General features: G+C 31.9%; 1 protein-coding gene across 5 annotated transcripts; it reads right to left on the bottom strand.

Annotated features, from left to right (window-relative positions):
* Positions 1–8,139: 8,139 nt before the first annotated feature.
* Positions 8,140–20,522, bottom strand: LOC111597814 (RNA polymerase II degradation factor 1). Of its 5 annotated transcripts, XM_030225847.1 has the most exons (12): positions 20,510–20,522; positions 19,520–19,563; positions 18,249–18,920; positions 17,763–17,858; positions 16,787–17,125; positions 15,294–15,378; positions 14,419–14,607; positions 11,749–11,985; positions 10,587–11,023; positions 10,187–10,304; positions 9,482–10,024; positions 8,140–9,056 (listed from the first exon to the last, which is right to left on the bottom strand). In XM_030225847.1, the coding sequence occupies exons 2-12, from the start codon at positions 19,535–19,537 to the stop codon at positions 8,434–8,436; spliced, it is 3,357 nt and encodes a 1,118-aa protein (XP_030081707.1). In that variant the 5' UTR covers positions 19,538–19,563; positions 20,510–20,522; the 3' UTR covers positions 8,140–8,433. The 5 variants fall into 5 exon arrangements, with proteins under 5 accessions (XP_030081707.1, XP_030081710.1, XP_030081708.1 ...); XM_030225850.1 differs by lacking the exon at positions 9,482–10,024; XM_030225848.1 differs by lacking the exon at positions 11,749–11,985 and having other exon boundaries at positions 10,587–10,930.
* Between the last annotated feature and the right edge of the window lie 101 nt (positions 20,523–20,623).

The raw sequence follows: 20,623 nt of genomic DNA, 5'->3' as shown, positions 1-20,623 counted from the left end.
ATTCGATAACAATTAAATGCAAATAGTTATTGAATATTTGAAACAAATTTGTAATGCTCTTATAGATGCTGAGATCGACGCGTTCACACATACGGACAGACGGAGAGACAAATGGACAGGGCTCAATCGACTCGGCTTGTCGTCCTGATCAAGAATATATATACTTGATGGGGTCTGCCTGTTACATACATTTGCACAAAACCATTATACAGTGATTTCCCATTTACAATGGGATCAGGGTATAAAAAAAACCGAATCTAACTTCGATTAAGCAAATATTCGGTGAATGAAATATTTCCACAAGTGAAGTAACAACAACCTTAAACTGGTGCAAAAAACAAAAATAATAAAACAAAGTACACAGCGAAGCAGTTCAATAACGAAGCAGTTCACTAACGAAGCAGTTCACTAACGAAGCAGTCTAACAATAAAGCAGTACATAACGAAGCAGTACACAACGAAGCAGGCCACCAACGAAACAGTGCTCTATCTACCGAAGCAAACATCAGATGAAAACACGGTGCAACGCCTCACCTAATATAATGTAAGAACATGTGAGTGTGGCGTTCATTAAAAAAAAAGAAAAAAAGACAAATTATTAAAATTCAATAAAAACACAACTCCAACTTTTGAATATTCATTACTAATAAAATACGTAATACACAAAATTCCTTGTCCTTATTTGCATGTTATGAGTGATAGTGAGATACAAGATTTGGTAATAATATTTCAAAAAATATGCAGCACAACATTTCAAGAAAGTATAGATACAGGTGAAAATTTAAAAATGCCTCTATCTAACGAACAATTAAAAGCCATAGTAGAAGGCTCAGTCGCAAGCGCTTTGGCGGCCAAGAAAAACTTTGATAAAAAATTACATGTCATTGAACAACATATTAATGTTGTACAAGTTAGCACTCCTGAAGTAGAAACATTCAAAGAGGCCGAAATTGGGGCAAGCATCATTTGCAATGAAACTCTTGATATCATGAAATCCCTTCCGTACTTTGAGGGAATAAACGAAACTTACGTATCATGGAGAAAAGCTGCGCATACCGCATACAAAGCATATGAAAAATACGATGTTAGCTCGAAACATTATCAAGCTTTTGGAATATTAAGAAACAAAATTAAGAACGCTGCTAATATGGGACTCTCTTCTTTTGATATTCCTCTCAATTTTAGTGTCATTATTAGTCGGTTAGATTTCACGTTCGCAGACAAACGACCGATATACCTATCTGAACAAGAGATGTCAACACTCCATCAAGGAGAAACTAACTTTACTCATAAATAAGACAATCATGATCTATGACACCATCGTTGCCTCTTCGTTAAATGAGAAATACAGAGCAGGCGCTCTACGAGTAGTCATCTCAGGAACCAAGAAAGCCTTAAGTGATGTCCTATTCTCAGCTATACCAACTGATCTTCCCTCTGCACTGCCATTCGCTCAAGAAGTCGAGTCTAATCATGACCGTTACATGTTTGCCACGAATTTTGTCCGCAGCTCAGAAGAAAAGGCCCAGAGAACAGAGCAAAAACATGAAGGCAGGAACAGGAATCTAACTCAGGACCCGAAATACAATCAACCAGGAAAAAGCCCACATTTTAAGAAACAAGAATTCTCACCATGACAAGAAAAAGTCCAACCAATGGACGTTGATACATCCTCTCGCTTTAGACAGACTATCCAATACCAATAAAACACGGCTCCCTCGACAAAACAACAAAACACGGCAAACAAGCGAACAAACAATAGTAGTGCACGGATCACAGGACCGAAACAGCAAAGAGATAACCACTTAGAAACAGGAGATACAGAATACGAACAGGACAGTAGTGAATATCGGACTATCGCAGAAACTGAGGCAGAAGATATTGAAGACGAATCCGATGAATATGACCAGGTCAATTTTTTAGGTATGGCTCCCTGCTCTCGTTCATACAAAGAGCAATGGCAGGAAGGACACAGGAGCTTCAAAAATGTATGTAAAACCACTAAGAGAACTAAAACATATTTCGCCAGTAGAAAAACCATTTCGAATAAAATCAATTCATGGCTATAATGACATAGACAGGCAATGTACAATGCACCTTTTTAACACCAATACAACATTTTTTACTACCAAACCTCCCGACATTTGACGCTAAAATTAGACTCGATTTACTAAATCAAAACAATGTTTTATTGGACTTTAGACATTAACAACTAACTGCAGTTCAGAGACGATTAAATTTCTAAAATGCCCAGCCCTAAATTTTATGAGTGTCAAAGAAATAGAAGCATCTCTGAATTTCAAACAATGCTCAAGGACCGAACAGGAGTCTTTGCGGAACCTAATGAAGCGCTCCCGTATAATACCAACATCATTACCACCATTAGAACAGAAAATTAGGATCCCATTTGCTCCAAATTATACCCATTCCCAATGGGCGTATCGGAATTCGGACCTGTTAAAAAACGATATAATACGTCCGTCTCGTTCACCATACAATAACCCCGCTTGGGTTGTAGATAAAAAAGGTACCGACGAACCAGGAAGAAAAAAGAAACGTTTAGTCATAGCCTTCAGAAAACAAAAAAAACAAGAGATGATAAATATCCTATCCCCAATATAGAGTCCATTTTATCCAACTTAGGTACAGCAAAGTATTTTACAACCGTTGATTCGAAATCCAGATTCCACCAGATTTTACTTGCTGAAAAGGATAGAGAAAAAACAGGGTTTTCCGTAGGAAGTGGAAACTATGAGTTTTGCAGGCCTGAAAAATGTACCCAGTAATTTTCAGAGAGCTATTGACGATGTGCTCAGAGAGCAAATCGGAAAATCTTGTTACGTTTTTGTTGATGAAGTAATAACTTTTTCTGAAAACATGGAAAACCATGTCAAGCATATCGACTGAATCTTAGATAAGCTATACGAGGCCAACATGAGAGTTTCGCCAGAAAAGTCACACTTTTTCAAAGAAAGTGTAAAGTGAAAGTGTAAAGTTGAAGCCATTCGTAACCACGAATTACCAACAACCCTGTTTAACGTCAGATCACTCCTTGGACTGGCAAGCTACTATAGGTGTTTTATCAAAGACTTTGCGTCTTTAGCAAAACCTATAAGCGACATTTTAAAAGGCGAAAACGGCAAAGTATGCGCCGTACAATCAAAAAAATACATGTAAAATTCTACGAAAGTCAACTGACGGCACTAATATTATTCTACCCCGACTACAAGAAAGCGTTTGATTTAACAACAGATGCTTCGTCCTTTGGTCTAGGGGCAGTCCTATCACAATGTGGAAAACCAATCACCAAGATATCAATGACATTGAAAGATAGATTACTTATTTTCGCAACAAAGCAAAGGGAATTACTTGCTATAGTTTGGGCCTTGAAAAGCCCCCGAAATTATCTGTACGGAGTAAAATATGTAAATATCTTTACGGACCATCAGCCTCTGACGTTTGCAGTATCTGACCGTAATCCAAACGCAAAAGTGCCACAGCGCACAGTGAAATATCGTTCACGTACACTATAGAAACAACAGACAAACCAATCAACTGTTTCAGAAACTAAATTATAATAGAAGAAAATAAAGTAGCTGCTGATCGTACAGTCAACTTGCAAACAAAGTAGTTTCAAATTGCAAAATTTGTAAAACAGCTAAGTACAACCGTCACCCACAAAAACAAATACTTGGAGAAACTCCCATACCTCCCTAAGTGAGTGAAATGCTACATTTTAGACAAATTTTCAAAATTCGCAACCGTTCAACCCATTGATTCAAGGACAATAATTGTCATGCAATCAGCAATTTTACAAATTTCTACCGACATATCAAGACCATAATGAGCGATAATGAGCCCTCCATAAAGTCTGAAACAATAAAATCACTACAAAGCAACCAGTATAACATCCAAATCGGGAATGCCCCACCACTTCTTAGTACATCGAACAGACAAGTCGAGCGATTTCATAGCACCCTCAGTGACATTGCAAGATGCCTAACAGCTCAAAGGAAAATTACTGATACTGTTGAAACGATACTTCAAGCAACTGTCGAATACAACAACACAGTCCACTCAGTAACAGACAAATGTACAATCGACATAATCCACTCATCCTCCCCAGAACTTGGAATGGAAATAAGAAAAAAAGTTCAAAAGTCACAACTTCAAATGTACCGAGTAAATGAAGCAAGATATGATAGACAATTTTTAGTAGGCGTTAGGGAACAAATTGACGCCCCAGTATAACGAAAATAAAATTGACTCAGACTTGGGGACAACGGTCTTAATAAAAAGGAGGGTGGTCCATAAGGACAATTTACGATAAACAAAAACATTAAATTCCTTTTTTATCTTTTTAGGATTTAGGCTAAAATTGTTGTTGCCACAATGATTATGGCGAAACTTACCGATTATACTAACCAAGATTACATACCATTAAGAAACCATTTTCCACGATCACACATGGGACAGTCTTTAGACACAGATATACAACATATAGAAACACTAGTAGCCACAGTAAATATCCGTCATAGACATGCTAGGAATATTAATATGCTAGGCATCGTTCTTAAAGTCGTACCTGACACACCAGACTCCGACGACTTCGTGAAACTTAAATTTACCCAGAAAGAGCTCGTAAGATCACAAAATAGGCCAATAATAACTATAAATACAAAAATGCTACAACAAATAGCGCAAATAACAACCAACGCAGTAAACCTTTTAATAAAAGATACCAAAACATGGAACATTTGTACCATCAGTAACACTTGCAAAAGTTGGAATTGTGAACCCCTACATATTGGATTTTATTGATTATTAATAAACACCCTATAAATAATACGATTACTGACTTAATGGAAGTATCCCAAGTTAAAGCTTTGCTAAACAACAATTTTCTACATTTTATTATAAGATATCCTAAGCCTAACATAGTATGTAAAAAACTAACCGTATACCCTGTTCAACACAATAATACCATAATAATACCATAAGCTCACAAGAATTTATGCCACTTAGAGTTAGTATCATTTGGGAAATAAAGACGACGGCTTCGCCTCTCTAACAGCCCATGTGCTCATTTAAATACAATAAACATAAATACAATAAATATATAATTCATAAATAAATTAATTTATACAAGAACAAAGGCGTTTGTGTACTAGCTGAAATGTTTAGCTGTATGTTTAAATAGTAAAACAAGTGTTGTAGTCGATAAGGCTCGACAAGCCAAGTCGATTGAGCCTGTCTGTCTGTCTGTCCGTCTGTCCGTATGTGTGAACTCGTTGATCTCAGCATCTAGAAGAGCTGGATTTAGGATACCTGCTTCAAATTTCCCCAAATTCTTAAAATTTAAGTTTACTTGAAAATAGTGCCAATAAGTTAAAGATTCTGCATTTCTACCAAACCAATAGAATATGTAGATCATAGCCAAAAATTTCAATAAAATCCATTAACTAAAACACAAGTTATTAAACAAAACGTTTGGCCAATTCATAAAAGCACATGTCAGCAGCGTGTTTTCTTCTCTTTTCGAAGAATTGAAATTACGCTTGAATTGTGATGAATGAGTAGCTGCTACTTATGTTTGAATTTGCAATTGCCCGCGCAAGCAGTGCAGTGTCTGCGTTGGTAGAGGCGGCGCTCGTAAGCAGCTCGGTCCGGGTTTGGAGACCGGTGGAGATGAGACGTTTTTTATTGTTTTATTTTTTTTTAAATTATGAAGTAGCGGTGTTGGTAGAGTTGGTGCACGTTGCGCAAATAATCCGGGTTCGAAACCTGGTTATGCAATGTCGATTTTTATTTGTTTTCTTTTTTTTTTTTTAAATAAATAAATAAATAATAGAGTTAATGCGCGTTGCGTAGACTATGTGGGTTTGAATCTTGCGGTCGTAATGGCGCTTTTTATACCCTGATCCCATTAAAAATGGGAAATCAGGGTATAATGGTTTTGTGCAAATGTATGTAACAGGCAGAAGGAGGCGTGGCAGACCCCATAAAGTATATATATTCTTGAACAGGACGACAAGCCGAGTCGATTGAGCCCTGTCCGTCTGTCTGTCTGTCCGTCTGTCCGTCTGTCCGTATGTGTGAACGCGTGGATCTCAGCATCTATAAGAGCTAGAGACTTGAAATTTTTTTTGTAGGTCCGTGTATAGCACGCGCAGGTCAAGTTTGTTTCAAATATTCGATAACTATTCGCATTTAATTGTTATCGAATAAAAACATTATTGAAATGCAGTAAATAAATTATATCTCGAACGTCTTAAGAGCTAGAGCCTCCAAATTTTGTATTTAGTCTTATGTATATTTTATGCAATTTTGATTTTTGTTGGATTTAGGCTACCGGCTCCAAATTCCCCCAAATTCTTAGAATTTAAGTTTAGTTGGAACTAGGGCCATTATGTAAAGGCGTTTGCATCTCAACCAAGCCAATAGGATATGTAGATCATATGCTGAAAATTTCATTAAAATCTATTAAGTAAAACAGAAGTTATTAAACAAAACGTTTGGCCAATTTGCAAAAGCACATGTCAGCAGCGCCACGCGCACGCATTTTTCCTATTCTTTTCTATTCCAAGAATTGAAATTGCGATTGAATTGTGCTGAATTATTAGCTGCTACTTATGTTCAAATTTGCAACAACTCGCGTAAGAAGGGCAGTGGCTGCGTTGGCGGAGGCGCCGCTCGTGTGCAGCTTGGTCCGGGTTCGAGACCAGTGGATATGAAACGTTTTTTATTTTTTTATTTTTTTTAGTTTTGAAGTGGCGATGTTGGTAGAGTTTGTGCACGTTGCGCAAATAATCCGGGTTCGAAACCTGGTTTCGCAATGTCGATTTTTATTTGTTTTCTTTTTTTTTTTAATACTCGATACAAACTACGGAAAATATTACAAAACTCAAAGGACTGGGATCAGGGTATCTCCTAGTCGGGCACCCCGACTAGAGCTTTCTTACTTGTTATTATTTTTTTTTTTGAACACTCAACACAAACTATGGAAAATATTAAATAACCCAGATAGGACTGACATTTCAAATTGCAGCGTTCATACGGACGGACATACGATGAGGCGGACATGGCTAGATAGGATCTGCTCGTCGTCCTAATCAAGAATATATAAGCTTTATGGGTCTGTCACGCCCCCTTCTGACTGTTCTAGACCCTGAATTCCCGTTTTCAATGTTCCGAGTATAAATAACTGGGCCGTACACATCACAGGAGCTCTCTTTTATGCATGTAATGATAGCCAGAGAAACACATTAATGCAGCTTTTTGCTGATTAAAAAGCACCGTCTACGCGGATACTCTATTCTCCATACATAGTATTATTACAAATTGTAAAGAGTATATTGGTGTATTTGCTTTGAACTATATCCGCCACATGTACTCATTATTATCCTCACATTATAAAGCATGTCGTTCAATAAGTGCGTGGCCAATTGGAAATTAATATATCTTTTGAACCATAAAGACCTTACAAGTGTTTTAAGACGGTATTGTAACTATAGACTGGGAAACTGGTCTAGAACTAAACTTAATAAAATGAAAACATATATGTAGTAGATGTATAAGAGGTGCGACAAATTCGATAAAGTAGAGGTATTATCACGCAATTTGGATAGTGGTTACTGTTCAACTACAAAAATATATCCATTAATAGATTCATGTTACTACATATAGTGTATGTACTACGAAAATCTATATTTTCTACATCTTTACATCTTGAAATTAGGAACTGCACTTCAGGTGCAGTGTATACCAAAATCATCTTCTTCCTTAGGTTTAGAAATAAATTACACATGTGTACCACTATGTTGCAATGTTGCAATAAAGACACTACCAATTTAATGACTTAACGTGAACGTATAAGTATACAATTTATATATACATATATGTGTATGTATGTAAAATGGTCCTTGCCCATGTCACATTGAAATTTGTTTTTACGCTTGCACCTTTCTATAACATACGCAATCGAATTGTAATAACCAATGTACAGGTGATACAAAAGAATTGAAATTCTTTAATGTTTAATTGAAAAGTTTCACATTTTTCATAATTATAAATTACCGTTCTAAAGACGCAAATAAACAAACGCAATAAATCAATAATAAACAGCAATATTTATCTCGTATATATTAAATCAAACATATACATACATACATATCTGCATATTATTTCTGAACCTGTATGAATGTATATGCGAGTATGAGTGTGTATATGTGTGTGTGATTGTGTTTATAAACTTATATATGGTATATATGAATATGTATTTGTTTATGTTTAATGGAGTTGGTTTATGTTAGATGTATGTATAGTACGTATGTATGCATGTATACGTTGACTATCAGTTGAGCATATCGTAAATCGTAATCGGAAATAAAAATAATAAGTTATTATTCAATTAAAGCTGATCAATTAATAAATTCAGAAGTCAGAATATGGCAGACTCTCTGTCGCAGAAATTGATACAGTCTTTGGGTGGTAGACATTTGGTTGAATATTGTTCGTTCCTTTGTTCCAACCCCGAGCGGAGTTATTGAAACTTTGATTGGCACCACGACCTTGTTGAGATCCAACATTATGCGATGTATTTGATCCATATGTAGGCGATGAAATCGGTAATCGGTCATTATGACCGCCAGCACCACCAGACAAGAAAGGCGTTGGGGATACATTCTGCACACCTCTATAGGCTGGCTGTTTGTTGCCATTAAAATATCGCTGATTTCTCTGATCCGGTGATTCTTGGAACTTCGATAGCTTATCGAACGATAATGGGGATGGACTAAAGCTGACCTGTGGTCCCGCCTGTACCGAGCTGGATGGGAATTTCTGATAGCTCGTTGAATTATATAGCTGCTCTTTGGGCGGCACTGAATTATATAGACCAGGCTTTAGATTCGATATGGGGAAACCAGGATATGATGGTAGTTCATATTCCTTAGCGGAGTAGTCCATAGGCTTTGGTGAGCTTTGGAAATTATGCGTTGACTGTACAGGTGGAGGTGCGTAACTAGCCAACGATATTTCCTTAGGTACATATAGGCCTATAAGAAAGGTATGAAACAATAATGTCATATATAATATATATTTTCAATGAACATATAATACGTGTAGTCAAAAACTAAGTTAGCTTTCTCATATTTCGTATAAACGAAGAATTGGAGTAGGTTAATAAATAGAACACAACTTTTATGGCCTGAACCAATGAACTGAAGTGACCTAGGTTGAGTTTCCGGCTAAGTGAATTTTTTTTTCAAATAGAATTTTAGAACGATCGGGGTTCAGGGTATCTCCTGGTCGGGCACTCCCGACTATGACTATATAATGCAATTTTCAATTATAACGCTGTTACATAGAGAGACAATTTCACATTCAAGTGTTTTGATATTTCTATCAATAAAAATCAATACATATATATAAATATATATATACTAAACGACAGAAAGTGGGGAACATTTAGAGTCCATGCCTTTGATTGTGTCTTGATCATTCATTTGATTTGTTGAACTTTTCGATGTATTCAAACTTAGAGTTGGTAATCGCTTTTTATCACTTGAAAGCTCGTTTTGGATGTTGGGAGTTAGTTCACGTTCTCTTAGAGATTGTTGCTCAAATGTGAATATCAATTCACGCACATTGACTGGTTCACCAGCTTCTTCTGCTTTACTTCGTTCCTCAGCTACAACTTGCTGAACCTCTGAACGTTCGATTGGTTTTGTATTTGTAGAGCTCATACTTCCAATACATTTAGCCATAGGCAAATTTCCATTTGATTTCAGTTTTAGTTGTTTCATTTGCTGTTGCATAAAGCATTGTTGAAATTGTTCTAACTGTTGTAGCCGCTGGTGGATGTCATCATTCAAATTGAAATCAGTTTGAGGGAATTGCATGTTAATTCCATAGGCATTGGGGTCCACAAATAGTTGTTCATTACCATTATAATAAGAATTCCTTGGATCATTGAAATTATGTTTTTCAAATTCTGGTTGTTGCTGGATTTGGAAATAATACTCTGAAATATTTAGATTTCACATTAACTACAATAAACTATTTTTCTGAATTAAATATCATTTTTCAACTGCAACCCTAAAGGTTTTAGCCTACAAATATATATTAATTTATTATATTTTAATTTATTATATATATTTAGAATACACTATTATGGCCTCTTTACCTCTTGGTAGTTCAACATTACGACCACCCCAGCCTTGGGCCACACTTGGCTTATATGCCAATTCCCTTTGTGGATTGGATGACTGAATCGATTGACTTTTGGCACGAGTATCGAACGACTGAAATATGTAAAGCGTCTTCGATTATAAGGATTATATATTTATTTTATATATTTATTTAAGTATATAAATCGAAAAGAAAAATTAAAAATTGAATTGCAAACAAACAAATAATAAATAACAAATTATAAAATAATGAAAGAGTTATTCATTATTTTATTTTAATATTAAGAACCTAAAAATGTATTGTATTATTATAATTATTTTTTTTTTAGAAATGTAATTAAATATATTATGATCAACAATATAGAAATAGATTTATTTATTGTTTTAGGTACTTACACTTTTATATGAATCATTTACATAATTCGATGAGTTGGCATATGACGCAGGCAAACTGGGTGAATCGGTAAAATCTTGAGTGAAATGAACAGGTGATGGCTGTGCGACAATCGGTGTTTGACTTCTATATTGTGCTTGCTCCAAAAATGCGGTGCTCGCCGAACCGGTTTGTAGAGCTGCTTCCCACGGGGATTTTACCACCTGTACGCCAGGCTTTGAGTATTTCTCAATTAGCTGATCCTGATGAAGATTCAATTGGACGCGATGCTTGCCAGCATCCGAATACGCTGGCACGATGCTTGGCGAGGTAGGACCAGGTCTATTAGCCTGGTATTGTTGATAATCTGGAATACCAGATGGACTGTGAATGCCGGCATTTGTCTCATCGACTACCCAATTGTCAGCCTTTCTTCGACGTTTAGCAAAGAGCTCAGCTCCTTAATGATTGCCAAATCACGATGATTTAATTTTTTGTTTAAATATATAATTATTGCATTTGAGCAGCAAGCAGGCCGAGGCGTTTGGCAGGTTGTAAAAGCATGATAAATAAAGGAAAGTCAATTATTTCAATAAAAAATTATATTATTTTCGTATTATATTATAGAGCTATTTGTATATTCGATCACTAAGTCAAAAAGAGAGTACATAGTTTAATTAATATACAAGTTTTAACATTGAAGTTAAAAATGTTTTCGTATTTCTAATAACACAATACTTTTTTTTCTATATTTCCAAAAATAATAAATATCTACTATCGATCAATCTAAATTACTGCCTGGGCCTAATTGGCATACTTAAAGATATATTGAGCAATCAATTGATACCCACATATATTTGGATATATCTATATCTATTGAAAATCTATATATAGCTTTTGCAGATAAATTTTGAGGTTTTTCGTATTGATAGCCCTCGAATAAAAATAGGAAATAAAATATTTTTTTCTCTGTTTGCAATTTGAAAATATATATTTTAATTGGCATTACGAAATCGGAAATAAATATATCTTTCTGTTTTGAAATTGAAATTGAAAATCGGATAAACCTATAAGTCATATGATACGGTAAAGGGGCGTGGCGAAACCGAAATATTGTATACTGATTTTTGAATAAATACAACTGTACACTTATGTGTTTATACGAGTATAAATATAGTTAATTACCTCGACCTTTATGCAGTTGCAGCGCAGTTATTAGCTCAGCGCAATTGTCAGGCGATAAAAGACCCGATTCAATATTTATTGATTCTTTTAATGAATTATAGTCGCGCATTTGTCCACGTGGATTCATGACCAGCTTTAATGGCATTTTATCCAGCTTGATTAGTTCCGGCTGCAGCAAATTATCTTCAGCGTTTTCTTTACTTAAAGATCGCGTCTCAACAATATTTTCATCTTCTCCTATTTATAATACAATACGTTATACACGTACATTATATATATATATTTATGTATATACGCATCATATATTATTTTTCGATAAGATAGACACTGCTCGGCATTAGGTTAGAGCTCTCCTTTTTATGCTTCGTTTGTGCTAAATATATTTCAAATTGATCAATTGAAAGTTCTGCAATGTTTATCTAAAGAAACTTTCATAAAACTTCTTAAAATAAAATAAATTATAAAAAATATTAAAAAAAAGTATGAAAAATATAATCAAAAATATCGCCATCAGCGAAAAATTTGGATAATTTGTTTTTTTTTTAAGAAATTGTTTTACGCCTATATTATACATGAGATATTAGCAAATTAGTTGTGGGTAGTCCCACTTTATTTTGAAATTACTTCGAAAATTTTTGATTGGGAATTGTTAAAATAAGCAATATAATTTCATAAAGTCGTGAACTATGATTGGTTGATGCCTTTAATTAAATTTGTTTTTGTGTTACTATATTTATTTACTATATTTTTCGGATTAGTACACCTTCTTGGCCAGCCTTTTTAAGCTATTCCCGAATATATATACGTGGGTGCAGTGAAGGATATAGAAGGATCTCGAAATTTTGGGTCTGAATCCACGATTTAATAAGCCCAGCAGTAGGGATTGGGGCATTGTTGTGCTGGAAATGCCAGTTAATATTCTCAACTAACTTTTCGATAAACAGAAAAGCTGTTTGTAACATATTATTACAGGTCTTAGCAATTATACGCAAAGTTAATAACTGGAATTTATAGGTGGCATTATAAGAGCTGGCTTCCCACCCCATCAAACTAATCATCCAATCTAGCTGAACTCCCCTTTATGAAGATCATAGAAGTAAAAGTTAATCCCATCCGGGACTTCCGATTTAAAATTTATTCATCTCAAGAATACAAATACTTCAACCGGGAATAGCTAGTCATATGTACTTCTGCAATATTAAGGTGAGCTTTGCTTCACTGTGGAACGCCTTTGCGTCCAAGAAAATAAATAATAGTTTTTCAATGCTTGCCAAAACAAATCGAAGCTTACTGCAATAGGAAACTAGAAATTGAAAAAAAAAAACAAATAATAAGTAAAAAGGGGGCGCAAACCTAATGCCGAGCAGTGTAAATGTACTTAGGATAAGATGAGCATGTTGTACTATAATATAAATTATTATTGTTATTTATCTGAAGCTGGATATAAGTTAAGATTAAATGAAACAAATATTTAAAGCTTGCGAGAAATAAAAATGGTTAATATATATTTGTTAAATACTTAAATATTATACTATAATGTTCATATTTAAGTATTTCCTAATTTACTTAAGTTTTTATAATATTTGTCTTCAAACATTTATATATATAATTATTATAAAGATTTATGTTACAATAAAGTATTCCTAAGTTTGTATGTATTGAAAGTCTTCACATATAATTTTTTATATATGTTCAATTTGTTTTAATATATTTATGTATTTTTAATAACTTTAAAAACTTTAATATAAATATATGCAATATTGATATTCAAATATTTGTTAATATTCATATATTGCTTTAATCTATACTTTTAATCTGTAATCTTAAACATTTAATAAAATCTAATATATTAATAATTCTATAAATCTAATTCTAATAAATCGTACAGCGTAGTGAGTGTAATAATAATAACATATTAAATATATTATTATTTATTTTTTTATATATATATAAATATATATATATATAAATAAATAATAATATATTTAATATGTATATAATAACATATTAACTATATTATATATAATAATATATTTAATATGTTATAATGGAAATGTTTCATAATTTCATCTGGGTCTTAAATTAACTGCTTACTTTCTAAAACTTTTATTCAACACCATTCAATAGCATAAAGAAATAGAAATAATATATACACACACACATATGTAATTTAGATACCTTCTCTCATAGTATATTATAGACTTATTAAAAGATATACTATTTTCATACGCATAAAAGCTTTTTTGAAAAAAAGTAGCAACACTCCGCATTTTTGCAGATCCTTTTTGGAAAGCTTACGAAAAGTATGGCCTTATTCCGCTTTTGAATGTTTGTTGGAAAAAATCCTATTTCATATTTAAGTTGCATACATACCTGGTAAATATATATATATATATATATATATATATATATATATATATATATATATATATATATATATATATATATATATATATATATATATATATATATATATATATATATATATATATATATATATATATATATATATATATATATATATGTGTGTGTGTGTGTGTGTGTGAATGAGCGTGTATGTGTGTATGTATAGACGTATATCAAAATATACCTACTAAATACCTTTTGGGGATCTTCTGTTTTTTTTTTTTAAATGCATGCATCCAACAAATATCTATATTGGGTTTTTACCTTGACCACAACCTTCGTGAACCCATTTAACTGAGCGTTTCTTTCGATTCACATACATTGTTTGACCCTTAGAAGTTTGATTGCTTATGTCGCTCAACGAATGAGAGATTCGGCGAGCAAGCTCAACTTGGTCCTCCACAGTGGGATGCAGTGTTGGTGAATAAAATGCTGATGAGGCATATAGCTTTCCTATTTTGAACAAATTGAAGTCAAATTCAAATAGATTGGCGCAACATACAAACATATACATAGGGTGTTTATTTTAAAAGGCGATACGTAATCCACACTATTTATAATAATTCCTAATCTATATCTAATGAATAAAGCGAGCTTTAATTAATTGCAGATAAATAAATATAATAATAACTGAAATATTATTAATAATAACAGGCGAATGAAATTTTTTGAAATTTAGTAACCAAGAATTAAACCGAACTCGAATCTGGATTTAATAACAGAGCTAACAGAAAAGCCCTCTGACGTCACGGATACACGTAAGAGAGCTTTGACAAAATTGGGGTATAATTAACAAAAGGTGAAAAGAACACGGAGAGAAATAGAGGGAGAGACGATATGGGATAGCTTGCCAAGAAAATGATTCCATATATATACCGGGTATATTTCGATCTTTGAAAAAAGAAAAAGAGTTATCTATGTCAAAGTCTTTGCTGTTGAAGCTCGTTCGGAGAAGTATAATTCTGGATTCTTGGTTAGTAAATTGTATTGATTTGTTGCAGCAATGAGCATAGCATAGGAATGTGATAGGCTTTTCAATTGGGCAATCGAAAATATATACTCTTAGGATATATATATATGTACTCAATTTTACGTATCACCTTTTTGAATTTTTTGACAAATTTTGTTGCATTACTTACGGTTCTTGGGCAATATTTGAGGTGCATCTGTCGCTGGAGTAAATATTTTTCGCAAATCAACTGTCCTCGATATGTGGTTCGATTCCTATATTTTGATAACACATACACATACATATTTTTCTCTATTCCCAAATTAACAATTTCACACATTTGATGTAGATGTATCTTCACTGAATCTATCTAACAAGTATATAAAGTGTGGTACCCTCTCTTCTATCTTTCCACATAGATCTACGTACATTTTTCTTTTTCCACAGTTTTCGGCTTAGTTCAAGCAAAATTTGTTTCTTGCTTTCATCGTAGCGATCGCTGGGTCGAAAGCCACGCTTCCTTTCGATTATACAATTTTTCGATCTATCCAAATCGGTTGATCTATATATTTGGCCTAGGCCCTTGATATTTTGCATTTTGAAAAATCTTTTTGCATTGCTTTTCCACAACAAAACAACAAAAAAAGGAAACAATTTCAACTTGTTATGCGCCTTTGATACAAATAAAATTTCTTTTTCCTAAACGAATCATTCCATTTACACTCACAGACAAGTACATATATATATATATATATACATATATGTTTTTGTATGTACCACATAGTTGTACATATATACATGTGAATAGCTCTCTTAAATGCTAATTATAGCGATTGAATACTGCGAGAATACATCTCCGATACATACATACATATATACTTAAATATAAATACATGTACATATACTGTATTTATAAATATGTATATATATATATATATATATATATATATATATATATATAAACAAAGCACAAAATAATCTCGTCTACATAAAATGCTACACATAATTTAGTTCAGTATACGATTCGAGTGTTTCGTGCTCTTTTAATTTGCGAGACAAGTGGGCAACTGGCCAGAAGAGAACAATCTGTGATATCCATTTGCTATGCGGATTATGGACAGGGTATATCGAAGTAGCATATTTCGAATGGAAATACTTGATCAGTTATTATTAAAGCCCTACTTGTACTATTATCGCCTGTTTTAGTAGCAGCAATCACAATATTGTTATTATTAATAAAAAATAATTACTATTAATATGAATTTTTGAATGATTGTCATAAACTTGTTCATCAAGTGCCAATATACGTATTTTGATATGCAATGTATGTAGACTTTTCAATACTTCGACTGGGAGAATTCCTATATCGATTAAAAGCGCTGTTAAGTCAAAAAGATTTACATTTTGTATATTTGTATATATATATATATATATATATATATACTAAATATAAATACCAATGCTTTCTAGTTCCGCCTTTGCTTGACATTTAGAAAGAAAACATTAACAACGTAATCTTTTAAACACAGGAACTTATTTTTACACTCTTCCCAGATAGATCTAACTATGTTGTGTTTTTGGATCATGCCATTGAATATTTTTAGACCGTGAACGATTATATCGTAGTCGGTAACTCCTGACTGCAATGCTCTAACTGATTTATATTGTCATAGTGGCACCTACCTGCACCTCTTGCCGTTGAACCGTCGTGGTATTATAATGATCTGGTTTGCTTTTTAGTGCGCAATCCTCATTATATTGATGTTGACTTTGTTGTTGTTGCTGCTGTTGCAACTGTTGTTGCTGCAAGTATTGTTGGCGTTGCAGGTCCTGTTCCTTCAATTGATTTTCCGCAATTAGCTTTTGAGCTAACAATTGTTGCTGCTGAATCTGATTAGCCAATTCCTTTTGTTTTTGTATTAGCAGCAATTCTTGTTCCTTAAGTTGAGTTATTTTCTCTTGAGCTTTAATATTGATATCAATATCAGATATAATATGTTCAATTTGATTATTAATATCCTTCTGAAAACATTAATTAAGAAAGCATAAATAAAAAAATGTGATGATTAGAGAAAAAATATTTTTAAACAAATAGAAAAATGTATAATAATATGAATACACAAAAATTCTTAATAAAATATTTATTATTATAATAATATATCATTATTATTTTTGTTAAATATACTAAATAACAATATTGTTATTTTATTATGTATTATTAGTTTGTTTTATGTTATTATTATGAACGTAAATATGTTCGTATTTATATGTATTAAAATATTTTATTATTATTTATATATATATATATATATTTATTAATTATCTATTTTGTTTATGAAAAAATATGTTCTTACTATAAAATACAAGAATTAATTTTAGTATTTATAATAAGTATCTTTTCTTTATATTTTTAATTGTGTAACTGTCTTTTGTAATATAGGTTTTTATATTATAATATAGAAATATTATATTATATATTTTAATTACTTAAAATATTTTTAAATTTATTTATATTTTATAGCACAAAAATATATTTCTTATATTTTAGTTCGGATTTTAAAATTTGATATTTTTATTTTTAGGAAATTGTATCTTGTTTCTTATTTTAATTTTTATGTACTTATCAAAATTATATCTCTTTATATATAGGTATACATACATTTGTTTTAACGGCATTGTCATCTTGATCTATTTTCGGTTTAGCAGCCTCTTCCGATTTTTCCGGAATATTGCATTGACCTTGCCCATCTTCAATCTATTGAAAACAGTTTATAATAAATAAGATATGAATGAATTTTTATATACTTTTAGTAAATATTTGCTCACTGACCATCTTGTAATCACACATAATTTCTATACACAAAAGCAAGGTTTTAGTATTTGTGCAAATATTGCACTGTACAAATACCGATTTTGTCGAATTATATTAAATTATATTATTTACCAAAAATGTTTTTTTCCTATTGTGTGAAATAAAAATTAACTTAAAACAATTGAAATGAATGCGACAATTGAATACTCTGCAAATATATATACTTCAAAAAATTCGGATATGCATTCAAAATCTACAAAAATATAAAATTGTTTCAAAATCATTTCAAAATTTGTTGAGCAGGGTTAAGAATTTAAATAAAATCGTTAATACTTCTTCTGTCTTGGTCACTGTCTCCATGTCTTCGTCATAATCATCTACATCATTATCGTCACTCTCTTCTTCTCCTTCGCCTTCTACTACTATTTCCTCTTCTTCTTTGTCGTTTAAAACAACAGTTTTATTCGATGTTTCTTTCGCTGTGCTTGGACCATCTGCACTTGGACTGGAGTCCTTATTGTCTTCTTCTTCTGTTTCCATATTTTCTTCTTTTTTGGGTGAAGCAACAACAATTGTTGTTGTTGTCATTGTTGACGTTTTGCTTTCCTTATCAGATATATCAGCAACTTCCGGCTCCTTTTTGGTAACAACAATTGTAGTGGTTGTAGTTGTTGATGATTCATTTTTATTATCAGGAGTATCATTCGATTCGATCTCGTTTTTGTTTACAACAATTGTTTTTGTTGTTGTTTCGGTTTCCCTTTTAAGATCTGCTTCTTCTTCTTCTTTGGCATTTTCCTTTTTGATTACAACGACTGTTGTTGTCGTTGTTGTTGTCACGCCATTTTCAACGGCACTGTCTGCTGCCTTGTCCACTACTGTTTCACCTACTTCGTCACTGGTCACAGGACGATCAATCACATTTTCTTTAACAACTTCCGGTTCAGTTTCAGGCTCTTCTTTAACCACTTGTTGTTGCGTACTTTTGGTTTCATTTACATTTGTCTTCATTTTTAAAATAACAGAAAACAATAATAAAATTATATATATATACATATATATATATATTAGTATCATTTTAAAAAGCAAGCAATTTGCATAGAAAGCAAGCATAGACAGCTTATCATTATTATCATCGTCTGTGAATGGTTGCGCATAGTCTTTGATGAAGTTGACTCCGTAGAAGACAGAAGGCTGATAGACAGCACAGCTGGGAAAGATGCTGCACGTTAAGCGAGTATATTGGTTCGCTGTCCGAATGAAAGCAAAGCATTTCGTAGCTATTGATGCTAAGGACTATAGATAAAGTGTTATCATTTATGAACACGACCTAGTCAGTCGGTGCTGCATTCAAAAATGCTTTATCATAATGGGTTGCTGATGCATTTGGCAATCATCTTTATTATTATTTATCATTTACATTATTATTTTAATTTAATTATATATATATATATATATATATATATATATATATATATATATATATATATATATATATATATATATATATATATATCTATATATATATATATATAATTATAAGTACATGCATTATAAATCATATAGTATTATATTTCTATACAATTTTGTTTTCTTGTGCTTACCACTACTTCGGAATCCATTTTCAGTTAAATCCAATTAAGTTGATCTTTGGAAAACAATAAAAATAATAATAATAATCAAAGTGGGTATTAACAAGTATAAAGAGTATCAAGTAAACACACAATAATAACTTCCAAGAAGGAAAGTACGTATTTATTTTATGTATTTATTGCAGTCAACTAAATTGCAAAGTTGACGTTGCCAAGCTTTCATACCTCAAAACCCAAGTAGAACTACTTTTATCGATAACAGTTGAGTGGAACGAGTTATCGAAGAATTTGAATATATGTCTTAAATTTCAAGTATCATGGTTCACGAATTACGACGACAGTCAGGCAAACGAGAGGACGGACGGTTAGATAGACTCAGATGGTCATCAATTTACACTTTTTACGCATTTTCATTAACAATTTTTTAAAATATTTTTACAAACTAAAAATCAGTAAATAAATTAAAACAATAAATAATTAATTTTATATATTATATTTATTAATTATCTTGTTAAGTAAAGAATTAAATTAAATTTCTACAGATATATATATATATATATATATATTTATATATATATATATATATATATATATATACATATACATATAGAAATATATATATGTATATTATTTCATATATATATATATATATATATATATATATATATATATATATATATATATATATATATATATGAAATAATATACATATATATATTTCTATAGATATATATAAATATTTGTGAAGTCATCCTAGTACCTAGTACCTAGCACCTGTTAACATCATTCATTTTGTATGCTTCCGATTTGTTTTATGTATAAATATACATATATACATTATTAGATCATCTATACACATACATAATATGAGAAATTCTATTGTCCTCTTATATAACCCATTGATTATTTTTATGTATATTTTATATACATATTTTATGCACAATTTGTAAACAGCAAATTTATTTGATTATCCAAAAAGCAAATCTGTTTTATTTCACTTACTAATTTCAATTCTTTTGAATGAAAATTACAAAAAAGAACAGCGCGCTGCACAATCGAAAATTAAATTATCGGTCTACACTTGTATAAGATAACAATAAAATTAAAATGCCGTCC

The sequence above is a fragment of the Drosophila hydei genome, unplaced genomic scaffold, assembly GCF_003285905.1.
Source record: "Drosophila hydei strain 15085-1641.00,03,60 unplaced genomic scaffold, DhydRS2 tig00008145-arrow-arrow-pilon, whole genome shotgun sequence".
NCBI classification, from domain to species: Eukaryota; Metazoa; Arthropoda; class Insecta; order Diptera; family Drosophilidae; genus Drosophila; species Drosophila hydei.
Note: the sequence above shows the minus strand (reverse complement) of the source record. Positions and strands in the feature narration are given on the sequence as shown.